At 39.4% G+C, this 16,111-nt stretch overlaps 1 protein-coding gene across 1 annotated transcript; it reads left to right on the forward strand.

The window, feature by feature from the left end:
- The first annotated feature begins 42 nt into the window (after positions 1-42).
- Positions 43-14,802, forward strand: dpydb (dihydropyrimidine dehydrogenase b). Its single transcript, XM_085377360.1, has 25 exons — positions 43-1,100; positions 5,047-5,157; positions 5,277-5,359; positions 5,967-6,054; positions 6,711-6,872; positions 6,995-7,191; positions 7,464-7,545; positions 7,663-7,750; positions 7,965-8,072; positions 8,325-8,494; positions 8,587-8,797; positions 9,287-9,471; positions 10,022-10,237; positions 10,645-10,809; positions 11,117-11,185; positions 11,282-11,365; positions 11,511-11,631; positions 11,752-11,871; positions 11,943-12,085; positions 12,185-12,239; positions 12,341-12,462; positions 12,926-13,075; positions 13,783-13,845; positions 14,059-14,136; positions 14,230-14,802. The coding sequence occupies exons 1-25, from the start codon at positions 1,071-1,073 to the stop codon at positions 14,392-14,394; spliced, it is 3,066 nt and encodes a 1,021-aa protein (XP_085233486.1). The 5' UTR covers positions 43-1,070; the 3' UTR covers positions 14,395-14,802.
- The last annotated feature ends 1,309 nt before the right edge of the window (positions 14,803-16,111 follow it).

Consider the following 16,111-nt stretch of genomic DNA (forward strand, 5'->3'; position numbering starts at 1 on the left):
GTCCTTGGCTGTGTCAAAGAGCACATAAAGCGCTAGATGTATAAAGGCTAATTTACACCATTGAGGCCTGCTCTCAAAAACTGAAATAGATGTAACACTGTCTGTTAAGCTGGATTTAAGAAATAAGTGAAACATGTTTAGCGCCATCTTCTGTAAGTGTTGGAGTCCAGCTTGCCGCTGTGGTGGCTCTCCTCCACACAGTACTCAAAAGAGACAGACAGTGAAAGTGGACAGTATATCCTCTGTTTCTTAACATGAAACTCGGTGTTGCGGCCAGGGGCAGCACAAATGTGATCCCCTTAAAGTGATCTTTAGTTTTAGTGTCCTTATTTTTCTCTCGTTATCGATTCTGTCACTAGTTAGCTAACATAAACTAATGTAAGTCTATTAACCAACCAACCACATGACAATCATGTTCCTTACTGTCAGAAGATGGCGCTAAGCTGTGTTACATCTAAACCAGTAGAGACTATGAAGGAAGAATCAGTTATATTGCTACAGGAGAACTTGCTGATATCTAGTTGCTTGATCAGTCAAGTTCTGGCTGTCTTGAATAGCTGATCTCTCCTCTGTATGGAGAAGGAAGCGCCCGCAAAGTAGAAGAAAAGAACAGAGTCCTTGAGACAAAAAAGGGTTAACACAGAATTGTTTACCAGATAGAAGAGGGAAAATATGCAGAGGTCCACTCCCCTCTTAGAGGTGGAGTTTGAACTTTGCCGTGGTCACTGTCTAGCTTACAAACTCGGGTGCAGTGAACCCAGAATCTGCTAGCTGCAGCCGAGCTTGTAAGCTGAACTTTAACCCTCATATGAGTGATAAGAGCTCTGCCTGTATGTTCACCTCATCAACAGGTTGGCAGGAGAAAGTATGACGTTTGATGCCTTCAAACTGTCTGTCTAAAATTTTTGTTAAGAGGGGTGACGCGGTCGTAAGCTTATATAGTTCCACTTGTGAGCAGAGTAGTCCCAGACAGTGCTTCGGACCTCTAAACCACAACACCAACCACAATCTGCAGAGGATAATTTTCAACCTTTTAAAAGCTTTTATTCCGGAAGCTGGGCTGAAGCACCATGTTGAGTAAAGATCTTCCAGACATTGAGGTAAATTTGCTGTGTTATATGTTATAGCAGGATATTCTCATATGATATATAAGTGGAAAATGCAATGTATAGCATTCTCTAGCAACACATATACAGGTGTTGTGTGGATAACAAATGATAATAAAATGTTTTCCATGCCATAGTAAAATAAAGTCATTCTAATTGTGTCCATAGAATTTTTATGAGTACAGATGGGGATTTAAAGATTATTCTCCACTAATCTAGAAGCTTAACAGCAGGCTAATTTGCACATGACTGGCCTCTAATTATGACCATTTCACAAGAAAAAATTGAAACTATACATGCAGCTGTGATCCTGGAATAATAGTAAGTCAGTCACAATCATCTGTTCATATACAGTTTCATCAGACTTGCAGGCATATCACAGTTTTCAAATGGACTTCCGCCATGCACAGGGCACTGCATATCCTTTGAGTCCATCAGTTTCTCAGCACAAACAGTACTTCCCTTACTGTGTGTGTCTTTAGAAAAGGCCTGTGTATAATTCAACATTCGGCTGCCCACAGGGTGAGACGTTTCTTTCTATAAGAAGCAAGCCTGACCGCAAAGTCACACGATGGAAATTCATTGGGTTACTCTTTTTACTAATGTAAAGTATTGACTTTAGTGTGAGAAGTGCCCTGGTGTGATTTAGATGATACGGAAATAGAAATGAAAGTATCCAGAGTTTTTGGGACAAAGTAAAAACACATCTTACTAATTTAGAAATTGGCTTCACTGAGCCACCCACAGTTTCTGCATGTCGCACACTGATGTGTTCTCTGCCTTGTGGCAGAATAATACATGTCAAAGTGACATGAAAATAAAATGTTTTATAAAATAAAAATGTTTTTTAATGAAATAAAACCGCTTCTACAAACACAAAACAGATAAATAGGGGGAAAAAAGGCACTGTCAAAGTGCCTGAGAACATGGGTGTCTAAATGCTTTTTAAAGGAATCTACTGAGTCACCTGATTTTTACTCTTTTAAAAGTCCTCTTGGGTGCACCAAGTAGAGACCAGTAGAGTTATCAGAGATATACGACAGACCTATACATTGGCTAATCACTGTAACGTGTTGCAACGGTGAGGATTTAGTGGGTAAAATGCCACACGATGCAGTCTGAACATGATCGCCTGGTATTATGTAACAAGCCATGTGTTTGATTGTACAACCTATAGATAACTGACACAGGGTCAAAGTGGAGATGTCAGTGTGCATATGTATGTATGTGTGTATCTATCTATCTATCTATCTATAAAAAAGAAAAAAATTCCCGACTCGCCCCTGTGGGCGGTCAATCCTTCAAGCTCGGGTCCTCTACCAGAGGCCTGGGAGCTTGAGGGTCCTGCGCAGTATCTTAGCTGTTCCTAGGACTGCGCTCTTCTGGACAGAGATCTCTGATGTTGTTCCCGGGATCTCCTGGAGCCACTCGCCTAGTTTGGGAGTCACCGCACCTAGTGCTCCGATTACCACTGGGACCACCGTCACCTTCACCCTCCACATCTTCTCGAGCTCTTCTCTGAGCCCTTGGTATTTCTCAACTGTCAGTTGGGGCCATCTTTGTGATGTATTCGTGGATGTTCGTTGTCTCATCCTGGACTGTGGTGCTGACACTCACCAGTCCCCGGCCCCCTTCCTTCCGCTTAGCGTACAGCCTGAGGGTGCTGGACTTGGGGTGAAACCCTCCATGCATGGTAAGGAGCTTTCTTGTCTTTATGTCAAGACAAGAAAGCTGTATATATATACATAGAGAGAGAGAGATAGATAGACACACAAATCATGGATGTCATGGACACCTGTTCCCATAGCTGAATGTGTTAGTCCACATGGATAACACTCCTGTCAAGTCATCTTTGATGCTAAATGATAGACAGGCAACAGGCTTACTTATCCCAGCAAGGCAATGCCAAAACATATTTTGTGTTAATTGCTGGATGCCTCTGTAGTAAATTATTCTGGGTGAACTGTTGACTAGCTGGATTTTCTCAGGTTTTAGCCCCATAGAGGTAGAAAATATTTTTAGTAGTACTTTTAGTTAGTCTAATGCAAAGCCCTCTCCAAATTGTTTGATTTTAAAATCAAATAAATTATTAAATTATTACATTTTTGAATGATTTGATGTGTTATCACTGTACTTCCAATCAAGTATAGACTACAATGAACTGATTTTTTTAAATCAAAATTTTATAAAATGTCCCATATTTTTGGAAACTAATGATGGCGTTGATATGCTAAGACCAGTTCAATAGATCATTAGCCACTAATGTTCAAATAGTCAAGGTCAGGTTGGATTAATACATTCAGTGATAATATTCTTTAATGGCAGAATTTACATGAATAAAATACTATTCAGTATTCCCCCATGTAACAAGGTGTCAGTGTGCGACAAGCTTAATTTCTCGATTTCTACTGTTATATATGAATGCAACACGTGACATTGGCTCAGTGCATCGACCTGGCACCTCACCATTATCTTATCATCTTGACCCCGACCATGAAAACAGCCAGACCTCCTAGAATGTTCCACAGTTTCAATGTTCTTGTCGGCAAATCTCAGCAAATGTGCTGTCAAGAAAAATAATGTTGTTACGGTCTGCATATTATGCAGACTGTGCAGTGTGAAGTTGAGGACCCAAAATGCAGACACAGAAGCAGGTAGGACTCAGAAGAAAGTAAGCCATTTTATTAGGCTGTAAAAAGTCCAGCAAACAAAACTTAATGTCTAAAAGGGAATTGCAAACTATAACAACAGGAACCTGGAATGAGGAAACACAAGGGTGGCTGTAGCTCAGGAGGTAGAGCAGGTCACCTACTGATCGGAAGTTTGGTGGTTCGATTCTTGGCTCCTCCAGTCTGCATGTCAAGTATCCTTGGGTAAGGTACTAACCCCAAGTTGCTCTCTGATGCGTCCATCAGAGAATGTGTGTGAATGTAGTTAGATAGCACTAAGTATAGATAAAGTGCTTGTGAGAATGGGTGAATGTGGCATGTTGTATAGAGTGCTTTGAGTACTCCGAGAGAGTAGGAAAGGGCTATTACCATTTACAAGAAAATAGAGACTGACAAGGAATAAGAGGAAGCCAGCACTATATAGACACACTGAGGGGAAATAGCTCGGAAAATAAAACACTCTCTGTGGAGAAACTGTGCCTGTTTAAGATGCTCTTTTTATATTCAATCATATTGCTGACCTTTGACCAGTTATCCTAGTTAGTTGCAAAGTATTTTTCCAGCTGTTTCTTTCTAAGACCACTTACTTTTCCAGTCTTTTGTTGCCTTTGTTGTCTTTTGTTAACTTAATTATGATAATAATTATAATTGTATAAAGGAGCCTTTGAGGTGGTCTGGGCATCTGACAAGGATGCCTTGTGGGTGAGGTGTTCTGGGCATGTCCAACCAAGAGGAGGCCCTGGGGCAGATCCAGGACACTCGGTAGAGGTTTATCTCTCAGCTGGCCTAGGAAGCCTCTGTGCTACCTGGAAAAGCTAGATTAGGTAGTTTGCTACAGACTGGGCTTCTCTGCTTAGGCTGCTGTCCCAGCAACCTGACCCCATATAAGCAGAAGAAAATGGATGGATTATTATTATTAAATATGAGAAAATATATTTCATGAAATAATAAAAGGTTAGAAATATGTTTTATTGTGAAGAAAATATGGATGGGTTTGTGCCCCAATTTTTTTGGAATTTGGGGTTGTGGCATAAGACTTCTCTGAATATAATTATCTAGTTCCCTCTGCAACCATACCACTTTATAAAAACAAACACACTGGATGCTTTTCCTGGATCATTCCTTTATATGTAAAGCAAAAATGTGAACCACTATACTGTGGAGCCACTTGAAATGCTAAAACAAAGTCTCTGGAAAATAAAAGAAGATTCTACTCATGTTTATTAGGACGTGCAGTCTAAGAATCCAATCCTGTGTCTTTTTCTTTTCAGAGCATCCTAGCTCTGAATCCAAGGGTGAAGCATCATGCTCAGATCATATCCACAGCCAGTAAGAAGAAAGAAAAGAAACACTGGAAGAGGAACCCTGAAAGGAACTGCGGTGTAAGAAAAATACACAAACAAGACGTAGCTTCAATTAAAAGAGTATCTTTAGTCAAATTAGAGCATTTGCATAATTTAATGCTTGGAACATCATTCATCTTCTTCACTCTTTTTTCCAGTCTTGTGTGAAGTTAGAAAACAACTTTGACGACATCAAGCATACAACACTGAGCGAGCGAGGAGCACTACGAGAAGCTCTCAGGTGAAGATTAATGAAGAGGCTACTTTAGTTATTTGTTTTTAATATAGCATATGTCACAAATATGATTTACATTCAACTTATGTTAAAAAAGATACCAAATTTCAGATGGTCACAACAAATGCAGGCTAAAGAAGAGTATTCTCATCATTGTCAGGCCAGTTCCACACATGTACTTTTTTTTTAATCACCATTAGAGAAAAAGGGCAGCAGTGCAGTTGGATGAATCCAACTGTTAATTGAATAGCCATGACATTTGTACACACAATATAATAATAATCCATGTCAAAAGAAAGTTTTTTTTTCCAGGACTTTTTCAGTTAGCTACACCATCATGACAAAATGTACAAAATGAACAAAATGAACAAAATGTAAATTTTATTTATGAGACGAAATCGTGATAGTGACGTACTGGCACATTAAACTAAGACACTGTACATGAAAAGTATTATCTTAAATGTATCCATTATAATATTAGACATTACAGCACTACAAACTGTGTTTTTTGTCTAAAATAACAAAAATCCTCCAAACTGTTTGCATGCAATTTTTATTTTTTAGAAATCTTACTTGGTTAAGCTGCAGAAACAAATGAAAAATTTGTGTTTAGATGTCTAAAATGTGCTGATGCTCCCTGTCAGAAGAGCTGCCCAACTAATCTGGACATCAAGTCATTCATTACGAGTATCTCCAATAAGGTAGAATCCACTCTGCACTCTTTCTGTCATGATCCCGAGTCTTGTACCCAGCGTTTCCTGTTTTGGACTTTTAGTTTTGGTTTATTTTATAGTCTGAGGTTGAGATTCTGTTCTTTGTTTGGTTACTCTTACTTATTTGTATTCCTAAGTCATCTTGGTTTCTTGTCTAGTTTATGTTGTCTTATCTCTGTCTCCACACTTATTCGCCTGTTCCCCAGTCGTGCCTCTGTTTCTCTCACTCCCTCTTTTCCCTGTATTTAGTCAGTCAGTGTGTGTATGTTCTCGTACTTCCTTTTTTACTTTGATAGTCTCCTGCCCTGTGTGTAGCATGTGCAGTTTTGTCCTCTGTCTCGTCAGTTAGATTATGTCCAGCTGTCTTCGCCAGGTTATTCCTCTTTGTCCTGATTCCCTCGTGTGTATATATTGTCTGCATCTCCCTCATTCCTGGCTGTGTGTTCTGCCTGTGTGTTTAGTTTCCAGTTTGGTTTTGTATTTCATAAGTTCGATAATAAAGCTGTGTTTTTGAGTTAAGGTCCATATGAGAGTCTGCATTCTGGGTCCCCGATCCTGTCTTCACATAGCCTTATGTCTTCAGATATTCAAAGTAATACCAGATAGCAGTACTCTGATGTCAAGTGTGTGTATTTGTGTAACAGAACTACTATGGGGCAGCGCGTGCCATTCTATCTGACAACCCTCTGGGTTTGACCTGCGGAATGGTTTGTCCCACATCGGAGCTGTGTGTAGGGGGCTGCAACCTGTATGCTTCTGAAGAAGGACCCATTAACATTGGAGGGTTACAGCAGTTTGCTATTGAGGTACGACAGTTTTCAGAAAACACATTTCTAATCAATTATATTGATTTAACATCAGCCATGATGTAAAAGTAGTGTATTAAAGACTATTCTTGGCATGTGCATTTGTGTATGTTTCTTTACAGGTGTTTAGTAAAATGGGCATCCCTCAGAAAAGAAACCCCGAACTCCCACCATTCAATGAGCTGCCAGAGTCTTACCACACCCCTATAGCTCTGATTGGCTGTGGCCCAGCATCAATTAGTTGTGCTTCTTTCCTGGCCCGTCTGGGATATGATAATATCACAATATTTGAAAAACAGAAGTACACAGGAGGGCTGAGGTATCTTAACATTATTATTATATAAAATATTATATGACAGTGTTCATTTCCCTCAAGCTGTTTTATATTGTATTGTTAGTTACTTGGGAAGTAAAGGTTCAGTCTTTTTAAAAAGAATTTTAGAATTGCACATTGAGACATGGGTAAACCTTTTTTAATATGTCTGCAAATTAGAGAGAGAAGCTGGCACGAGGACAGTTGAAAGACACAATACCAACATGATAGCATTGGGGAGACAAAAATCATTCAAAGAGATATGTTCTTCTATGCAGCACGTCAGAAATCCCTCAATTCCGGCTTCCATATGAGGTCGTCCAGTTTGAAATAAACCTGATGAAGGACCTGGGAGTGAAGGTATGAAATGTGGCACGTATTTTCAAAATAGTATTTGTAGCATCCATTATATTAGTCGAATCTCTTTACATGAGTCAACAGTTCAGTTAAGACATTTTGTTTCTGTGGCGTCTACAGGTGGTGTGTGAGAAGGGCTTGGGTGTTAATGGAATGACTCTGAAGTCCCTGAAGGAAGATGGATTTAAGGCTGTCTTCATAGGGATTGGTGAGTTTCACTTGACAACCATTATGAATAGATTCCAGTTTAGTTCCCTGTAAATTCATCTGGAATCTGGATGTGTCTGGATATTATGCACATTTGTAAAAAGTTATAATAAACTGCTGAATTACATCAACCATCAAATTTGTTTTTCTGCATGCATTTTAAGTCCTCATCAAGTCCTGTTTGCATGTGTCTGTGAATGTGTGTGTGACACCAGGTCTCCCACAGGCCAACAGAGCTGAAATCTTCAAGGGTTTAACTGTGGATCAAGGATTCTTCACTTCTAAGGACTTTCTGCCCATGGTGGCCTCTGCCAGCAAGAAAGGTACCACTTAATTTTTGTTCCTCTACCAGTCCACAGGATTATAGTTCACATGTGCAGTAACAAAGTCACAATATACACATTATTTATATGAAGTCACGATCCCAAACATACGACAATAGCATCACTTCACAGCCTTTGATCAGCCCGTAACTTTTCATGTGTTAGTGTATCCGCACATACTCATTCAATCATACAGTACTTTTGCTGGTGACATGGTTTTTTACATTTTGGGCTCTCTGTCGCTTTGCCTAGGTATGTGTCAGTGTCGCTCCTCTCTGCCAGAACTAAAGGGAGTGGTGATAGTTTTGGGGGCCGGTGACACTGCATTTGACTGTGCCACCTCAGCCCTTCGGTGTGGAGCCAAAAGAGTGTATGTCTGCTTCAGGAGGGGATTCACCAACATTAGAGCTGTTCCTGAGGAGGTGCTGATGAGAGGCAGATGGATCAACTGATGCAGTATACAGACAGATCACCAGATGAGTGTACTGATATGTATGACGTTTTTTCCTCTCAGATGGAGTTGGCTAAAGAGGAGCAGTGTGAGTTCCTTCCTTTTCTGTCTCCCCGTGAGGTCATTATGAAGAATGGGCATGTTGCTGGGTTACAGTTCTGTCGCACTGAGCAGACTGAGGAAGGTGACTGGGTTGAAGACGAGGAGCAAATTGTCAGACTGAAGGCTGATTACATAATCAGTGCTTTTGGATCCCTGTTGAATGAGCCACAAGGTAATGAGTAATCAGCTGCGCAACACATTACCCAACTTTTTGCTTCACCTTTAACTAGAAGAAGTAATGACAAATCCAGATGTAATTGTAAAACTTTGGTTTCCGAGTGCTGGTTTGTCTTTTTTAATTTTACTTTTTTTTTTTCAAATATACATTACTGAGCAAGTCTCTTGACCAACTCCCAGTTTCTTAACATGGGAAATAGGTGCAAAACCTGTAATTTAAATACAGCACAAAAACGTTGTTCTCTGTTAGGTGTAGACAACACTAGTTCATCTTTTGAGTAAGGAACCTTTTAATGTTTGGTCAATGTTCAGAGGCTTGACACACAAAAACACATTTCTCTGAAAATCATCAGTTAAAAAGACCTGGAGTACCAGCAGCCCAAAACAACATAACAAAATTAAATCTGTAATGGTTTGAAAGTTTGCAGGTGATGTTTAGACTGAGGCAGAGCATGAAACTGACTGATATGCTGGGTGCTTGTAGTGACTGAGGCCATGACGCCTGTGAAGCTGAGTCGCTGGGGTACCCCAGAGGTGAACACAGGCACCATGCAGACCAGTGAGCCCTGGGTTTTTGCTGGAGGAGACGTCGCTGGTTTGGCAAACACCACAGTGGAGTCAGTGAATGATGGCAAACAAGCCTCGTGGCATATTCACAGATACATACAGGTAAGTCTGCTAAGACTCTAAACACCAATGAGTTCGATAAGGAGAGATCATTTGGAAGAACCGAACAAGATTTACCAAGATGGAAAAATGAATTGGACTCCAATGACCCGTTATCACAGAAAAGAATCCCAGTAGCGATAGGATTTAGAACAGGAAACCCCAAAACATAGGCACTGATGGTGTTGAAGATTGAGATGGAAGCTTGGATGGGGCGAGATGGAGAGGTGGTTGGTTGCATGAATGAGAATCCGATGGAAAAGCACAGATTTTAAACCAGTCAGAATGGAGGCTTTGCCTTCTTTGATCCAATCAAAAAGGTGACTGGGCTAGTATAATGATGACAGCACTGAGTTTGACAGCATGGGAAGGTTATAGTGAACATCTAGGAAAGCAAGCATATGAATGACTGCAGATCTTCCTTACTGAACTTGTGCCTATTAATGGTTTGTTTAGTGTCCATGTACAATTTTTGTACCTCATGCATAATACACAAAATATCATACCAATAATGTTACCAAAAATATTTATCCCTTCTCTTTTACTTGTATAGTCTCTTCATGGACAAACAGTAGACCCAGTTCCAAAGTTGCCATTGTTCTACAGTGCTATAGACCAGGTGGACATCAGCATTGAAGTTTGTGGAATAAAATTTCCAAATCCGTTCGGCCTGGCCTCTGCTCCTCCTACCACTAGCACAGCCATGATCAGAAGAGCTTTTGAACAAGGATGGGGCTTCGCTCTGACTAAGACATTTGGACTGGATAAGGTACCACACATGCAAACAATGTACCAAACCACCAGTCACTAGAACGACTATACTTGCAGGCATTAAAGAGATTTATTCACCCGAACATGTATTTTACGATACCTTACAGTAAATCATTGTAACATATCAATATTTCCTCCTTGCTGACCTTTGCTGTTTTTGCATTTTTATATTTTTCCCATACCAATTTATTATGTAACCTCAGATTTATTCCTCAGGAAATTGTGAGCATACAAAAAAAACGAAAAAAAAAAGGGATTTGTTTAGGATTCTTTACCAGATGAACACAAGTAAAAGCTTCAGAAAGAAAAACACGAAAGCTTTGTTGTGTCTAGCAAGTTTCACTTTAAGGACCCCAAAAAAAGAAGTTAACCTCATGAATGGGCTCTATAAATCTGTGTCTTTAGGATCTGGTGACCAATGTGTCTCCTCGAATTGTGCGTGGTACAACATCAGGCCCTCTTTATGGGCCTGGTCTGGGCTCCTTCCTCAACATTGAGCTCATCAGCGAGAAGACAGCAGCCTACTGGTGTCAGTCGGTTGCTGAGCTGAAAAAAGACTTCCCCAACAACGTAAGTTTGATATTACATCATACCTTTCCTTGGTGATAAGCGTGTTGTTGCGTTAAATAATTAATATACATTTACTTTTCTGGATTGTTTCTGTACCATATTACATATTTCTTTGATTTTTTCCATGAGCTTCATTCCATCACATGTGCTTTACCAGACATTTCATGTCTTTAGTGCGTGTTCTCTAGCAGTGTCCATTTGCACCACTGTACCAAAATTCACCCAAGTTTGAAGTACAAAGTTCTAAAATAAGTCTAAAATGTGTGATGTTTAAAATCGAAAAAAAAAATCCCTCTGTGTCCATCAGGTGGTGATTTCTAGTATAATGTGTGGTTACAACGAGGAAGACTGGACAGAGCTAGCCAAGATGGCTGAGGTGATAAAAACAATATACCACTATAATCAAACATTTTTACAGAATATGTAGTCTAATGATGATTTAATTGTAAAAATAACGAATGTATGTGTTTAGGAGTCGGGAGCAGATGCTTTGGAGCTGAACCTCTCTTGTCCTCATGGGATGGGAGAGAGAGGCATGGGACTGGCCTGTGGACAGGTACGCGCACACCCCCCCCCCCAAAAAAAAAAAAAAAAAAAAAAAAAAAAAAAAAAAAACACACCCAAATATACAAGGGAGGAAATGGATGTAAGAACAATTAAGTGTAAAGGTGTAACCATTTATTCATTTGTTGTGTCATCAGGACCCAGTGCTGGTAAGGAACATCTGTCGCTGGGTGCGTGAGGCCATTTCCATTCCATTCTTTGCTAAACTGACACCAAATGTTACAAATATTGTTGACATTGCCAAGGCAGCCCATGAAGGTAACCACACTTCACCTTTTCATTCAGTATCATTTTACATTGCTCAGTACTAATCCACAATGTAGCGAATGATTAGCAGATGCCTGTTAACAAGTCTGTAAATGTTGTGCTGTGTTATAGGTGGAGCGGATGGAGTCACAGCCACCAACACGGTCTCAGGTTTAATGGGACTCAAAGCTGATGGCGCTCCCTGGCCAAGTGTTGGTTTGGAAAAACGCACCACATACGGAGGGATCTCTGGTAAGTGCACACACGGTGAAGTATAGCGCAGTGCTGAATAAACTTATTTATCACATTAATGGTGTGTTCAGGTAATGCCATCAGGCCCATTACTCTCAGAGCAGTGTCAGCCATCGCCAGAGCAATTCCAGGTTTTCCTATTCTGGCCACCGGGGGTATTGACTCAGCAGAGAGCGGACTACAGTTTCTTCATGCTGGGGCTTCCCTGTTACAGGTGATAACCAATTTACTGTAACAGGTTTTGCCATTGAATAAAAGTTGATCACAGACCAGTCACTTAGATCAGCTTTCTCATTCTGTCGGGATACCACAGGTGTGTAGTGCAGTTCAGAACCAGGACTTCACATTGATTGAGGATTACTGTGTGGGTACGCAACTGCTTTTTGGCTGAGCTTAACAGGCATTCATTTACATTTTTAGAGCTTCAAAATATTTACTTTTGTATTATTGTGACATTACACATGTTTAGGTCTGAAGGCCTTGCTGTACCTAAAGAGCCTAGAGCTAAAGGACTGGGATGGTCAGTCACCTCCAACAGCGAGCCATCAGAAGGGAAAACCAGTTCCCAGACTCGAAAGCCTGGTTGGAAAGGTACAACTACAACAGTTATAGTAACTTTTTGGTCTTTCTTGGCCTTATATCAACCCACACCTGAATGCTTCAGGCCAGCAAACTGCCAAAACCATCTGCTAGCTGCTAGTAGAGGTACTCTCGTTTGCTGATGACAATGAGTTAACCAGCTGCATCTTATTATCATTGCCACACTGGTACTTACTCTCTTAATTCCTGAGGAAGCAGTAAGAGTGCAATTAGTTTTGCTTCTGCTCCCAGTTAAAATTTTGTTAAATAAGTATTGAACCTGGGTAATGTGTTGTTATTTTCCTTAGATTGTATTAAACCAATTTTAAAAGATGCTAGAGACCAGATTATTTTTATTACATCCTAACATTTAAAACCTTGAATCAAAAGAAGATGCCTGTTCTTTTTCACATTAAATGGTTATTTGTCTAATAACCATTTGTCACCTCTTATTGGTCAATGTGCATGTGTTTAGAGTCTCCCTAGCTTTGGTCCATACCTTCAGGAGAAGACGGAAGCCATTGCTGCATGCAAGAAACGACTCCGAGATGCTGGTGAAACCAATGTGGTGGAATCCAACGTCAGCCGGATCAATGTGCCCCAGAAGCCTGTTCCTCCAGTCAAGGTCCATACGCATACATACGTGCTGCACGTTGAGTTCAATAAAGCTATATGTCACAGTCGGGCTGAGACTGTAAGGAGTGAAGAAGGTGGACCCAAGTGTAGACACGCAAAATAACAAAACTTAATATTAACTGAAGAATAAGCCTGGACTTATAAAGCAAAGAGCAGAACTAAATCATGATCTAAACCGGGTGAGCTAAACATAACAAAACCCTGGAACATAGAAACCTGGCATGAGTTCATAACAGAACTTATTTGGGGAGCATTACCTTACCTTGTTTCCATGAAAACAAGGTAAGGTAACAGACACTCAGGCAGGGAAACGCATGGGGAAACAGCTGACACAAATGAGCACAACGACTTCACAGTGGAAGAGTAAAATGAAACACAATGAACATAGAAACACAAGACCTCTTCAAAATAAAACAGGAAACATGAGATGCAAACATGACAATACAAACTTGACAACCTGAAATCACAGACAAGAAATACATGAGACTAACCAGAAGACGTAAGTGAAACATAACTAGATTAAACTTGAGGCAACTAAATAATGAACCTAGAACTTAACATTATCTTCAAAATACAACAAAAGAGATCAAAAGCCAAATGAAAGGCTGGCTCACAGACCCGGCCCCTGACACTGCATTTGGTTTTTAACCATAAATGTGTTTTTATGTATGTGTGTGGTGACGGGTTGTGTTATAGGACGTGATAGCCAGAGCACTGCGCCACATTGGAGCATACCAGGAACTTAACAACATGGAGCAGGTACACAGTTCTCATTCATTCACTCTAACCAGGTAATATTCTGACCATTGTAGTGATTTATAGGAAAAGATAAATGAACAAAAGGACATTACACCACATGTGTAATCACTTTTTATTTTCTAAATCAGGTTTTCTTCTCATGATCACAGATAGCAGTAAAATATCATTTATCAAAATCACAACAACAACAATGGCCTTTCCCTGTGCTCTCAGGTCCAGGCTCTTATAGATGAAGAGATGTGTATCAACTGTGGGAAATGTTACATGACCTGCAATGACTCTGGATACCAGGTATGTTTTTCTACTATATCCAGACAGTCATCACTTTCTTGTTTTTCAAGAGATGTATCTGCTTCAGTCCCATTATGTGACTCTTATTTCAAGGCTATAACATTCGACCCTGAAACTCATCTTCCATCCGTGACTGACAGCTGCACTGGCTGCACTTTGTGCCTCAGTGTCTGTCCCATCATAGACTGCATCAAGATGGTCAAAAGGAAAACAGCCTACAAACCCAACAGAGGTGTACCTATTAGTCCTGTCTGCTAAAGGCGAGGATAATAATAAAACAAAGACATCCAACTGGATTGTCTTATACAGTAAATTAATTTGTGTGAAGTATAATCTTAGTTTGAAAGCCCAGCTCCAGTGGCACCACTGAGCAGAGAGGCAGATAACATCACAATAATTGTATAGTGTATATATAGTAAGTGTATGTCAATAATTCCACTCTGATTTAGTTGGTAAATCTGAATCTGACTTTGTTTTTATTCTCTTGTAGAAAATCATTTCAATGTTAAAAAGGCATTTACAGAATGTCAAATTAATTCAAGTCAAATGAAATGCTCCCCAAATAAGTTCTGTGATTTCAAATGTCTGGATTTTTGGATATACAGAAAATATCTGTAAGATGGAGCACATTTTTATACAAATTTGTGAGATTGTGTAAAAAAATTAACCAACATAAAAATATTCTGTTATACATGTGTTATCAGGAAAATGTTGTGAAATGTTAAAAATAAAAGCAACCATTACTTTGTGTCAAGTTATTTTATCATCCTAATACATACATTATATCTATTCAAATATTTAAGTACAGCTTTGTTGTGTTTTTGATATTAGGTAATATTATTGTTCCTATATATTCATATATATTCATGAAAGTTGCACTAGTGCATGTAAACAACATACATTCTGGGCTGGTTAGATTATACTAAGTTTGAGGTTAGTAGACACTTTACCTCTAATTTCTGTGAACGGTAAGAATTCCGTGGCTGAGTTTAGTTAGGCTGGAAGCTTTTTGTTGCTGAAACATTTTGAAACAACCTTTGAAATGGTTTGAAAATATTTCCCTTGAGTATTTGGTTAGTTTCTTTTTAAAATGTAGCATTAAATTCAGGAAAAACATTGTCACCTTTTCCTCATCAATTCAAGAAGCTAAAAATCACTATTTTGGGAAACACTTTTTTTTTTTTTTTTTAGATTTCCTCTTTTTTGCACTAGGAAATGTGCTTTGTTCTCTTACTAATATTAGTCCCTTATCACCCTTAAAAAATATTTTAACATGATCGTTAACTAGACTAACTAAGAACAATATTCATTTAAAAGATTTCATTCACTTCATGAAACTGGGGTTGTATAAAATACATTTTAGATATTTTAGAAAAGCGCTTGTTCTTCGCTATAAATCTGCACATTTAAATGTTTTTTTATGAGTCTTTGACCTTGCCACTCTGGTGGTCCGTGGGAAATTCATCTCACCCTAGAAGCTGAAATTGACTATTTTTCACTATGTCCTGCTAGCACACTCTTTTTCTTTCAGCTTTACTTTTTAACAAAAAAAACCCCCAAAACAAACAGTTCGCCTCATCATCCTGCTGTGCTCTGGTAATTTTTCAGAAATCATCCCATATATAGCAGATTTATTAGTTCTGATGTTTGTTTGTTTTAAAAAAGACATCCCTAATATATGCTTGTGTCTGTCTGTTCAGGAAGACAAAACAAACGTTCAAGTAGGAGCTATGTCTGTCAAGAGAACACAGTACAATATGATCCACAAGTAGCTTCACAAACAGACATAGTCATTTCTGTAATTTATATCCCTATCCATTCCACTGTAAAGGATCTGACTGATTATGATGTGAAGGCGATGCTCACCTCTGACACCTGGTCAGTGCTGGGCCTTTTTGCAGGTGCACAGGGGCATATATTCATATCATTGTCAAAAATTACACCAATTTACCACCGGAATTCAGCATTAAGAGCA

The sequence above is a fragment of the Diplotaxodon limnothrissa genome, linkage group LG18 (genome assembly GCF_057381915.1).
Source record: "Diplotaxodon limnothrissa isolate DT_005_m linkage group LG18, D_limnothrissa_male_GT1.1, whole genome shotgun sequence".
In the NCBI taxonomy this organism is placed as follows: Eukaryota; Metazoa; Chordata; class Actinopteri; order Cichliformes; family Cichlidae; genus Diplotaxodon; species Diplotaxodon limnothrissa.

Coding starts and splice junctions, on each gene's coding strand:
- dpydb (XM_085377360.1), top strand. CDS start 1,071: ATGTTGAGTAAAGATCTTCCAGACATTGAG. Junction 11,872..11,942: donor CACATACGGAGGGATCTCTG/GTAAGTGCACAC, acceptor TGGTGTGTTCAG/GTAATGCCATCAGGCCCATT. Junction 12,240..12,340: donor GATTGAGGATTACTGTGTGG/GTACGCAACTGC, acceptor ACACATGTTTAG/GTCTGAAGGCCTTGCTGTAC.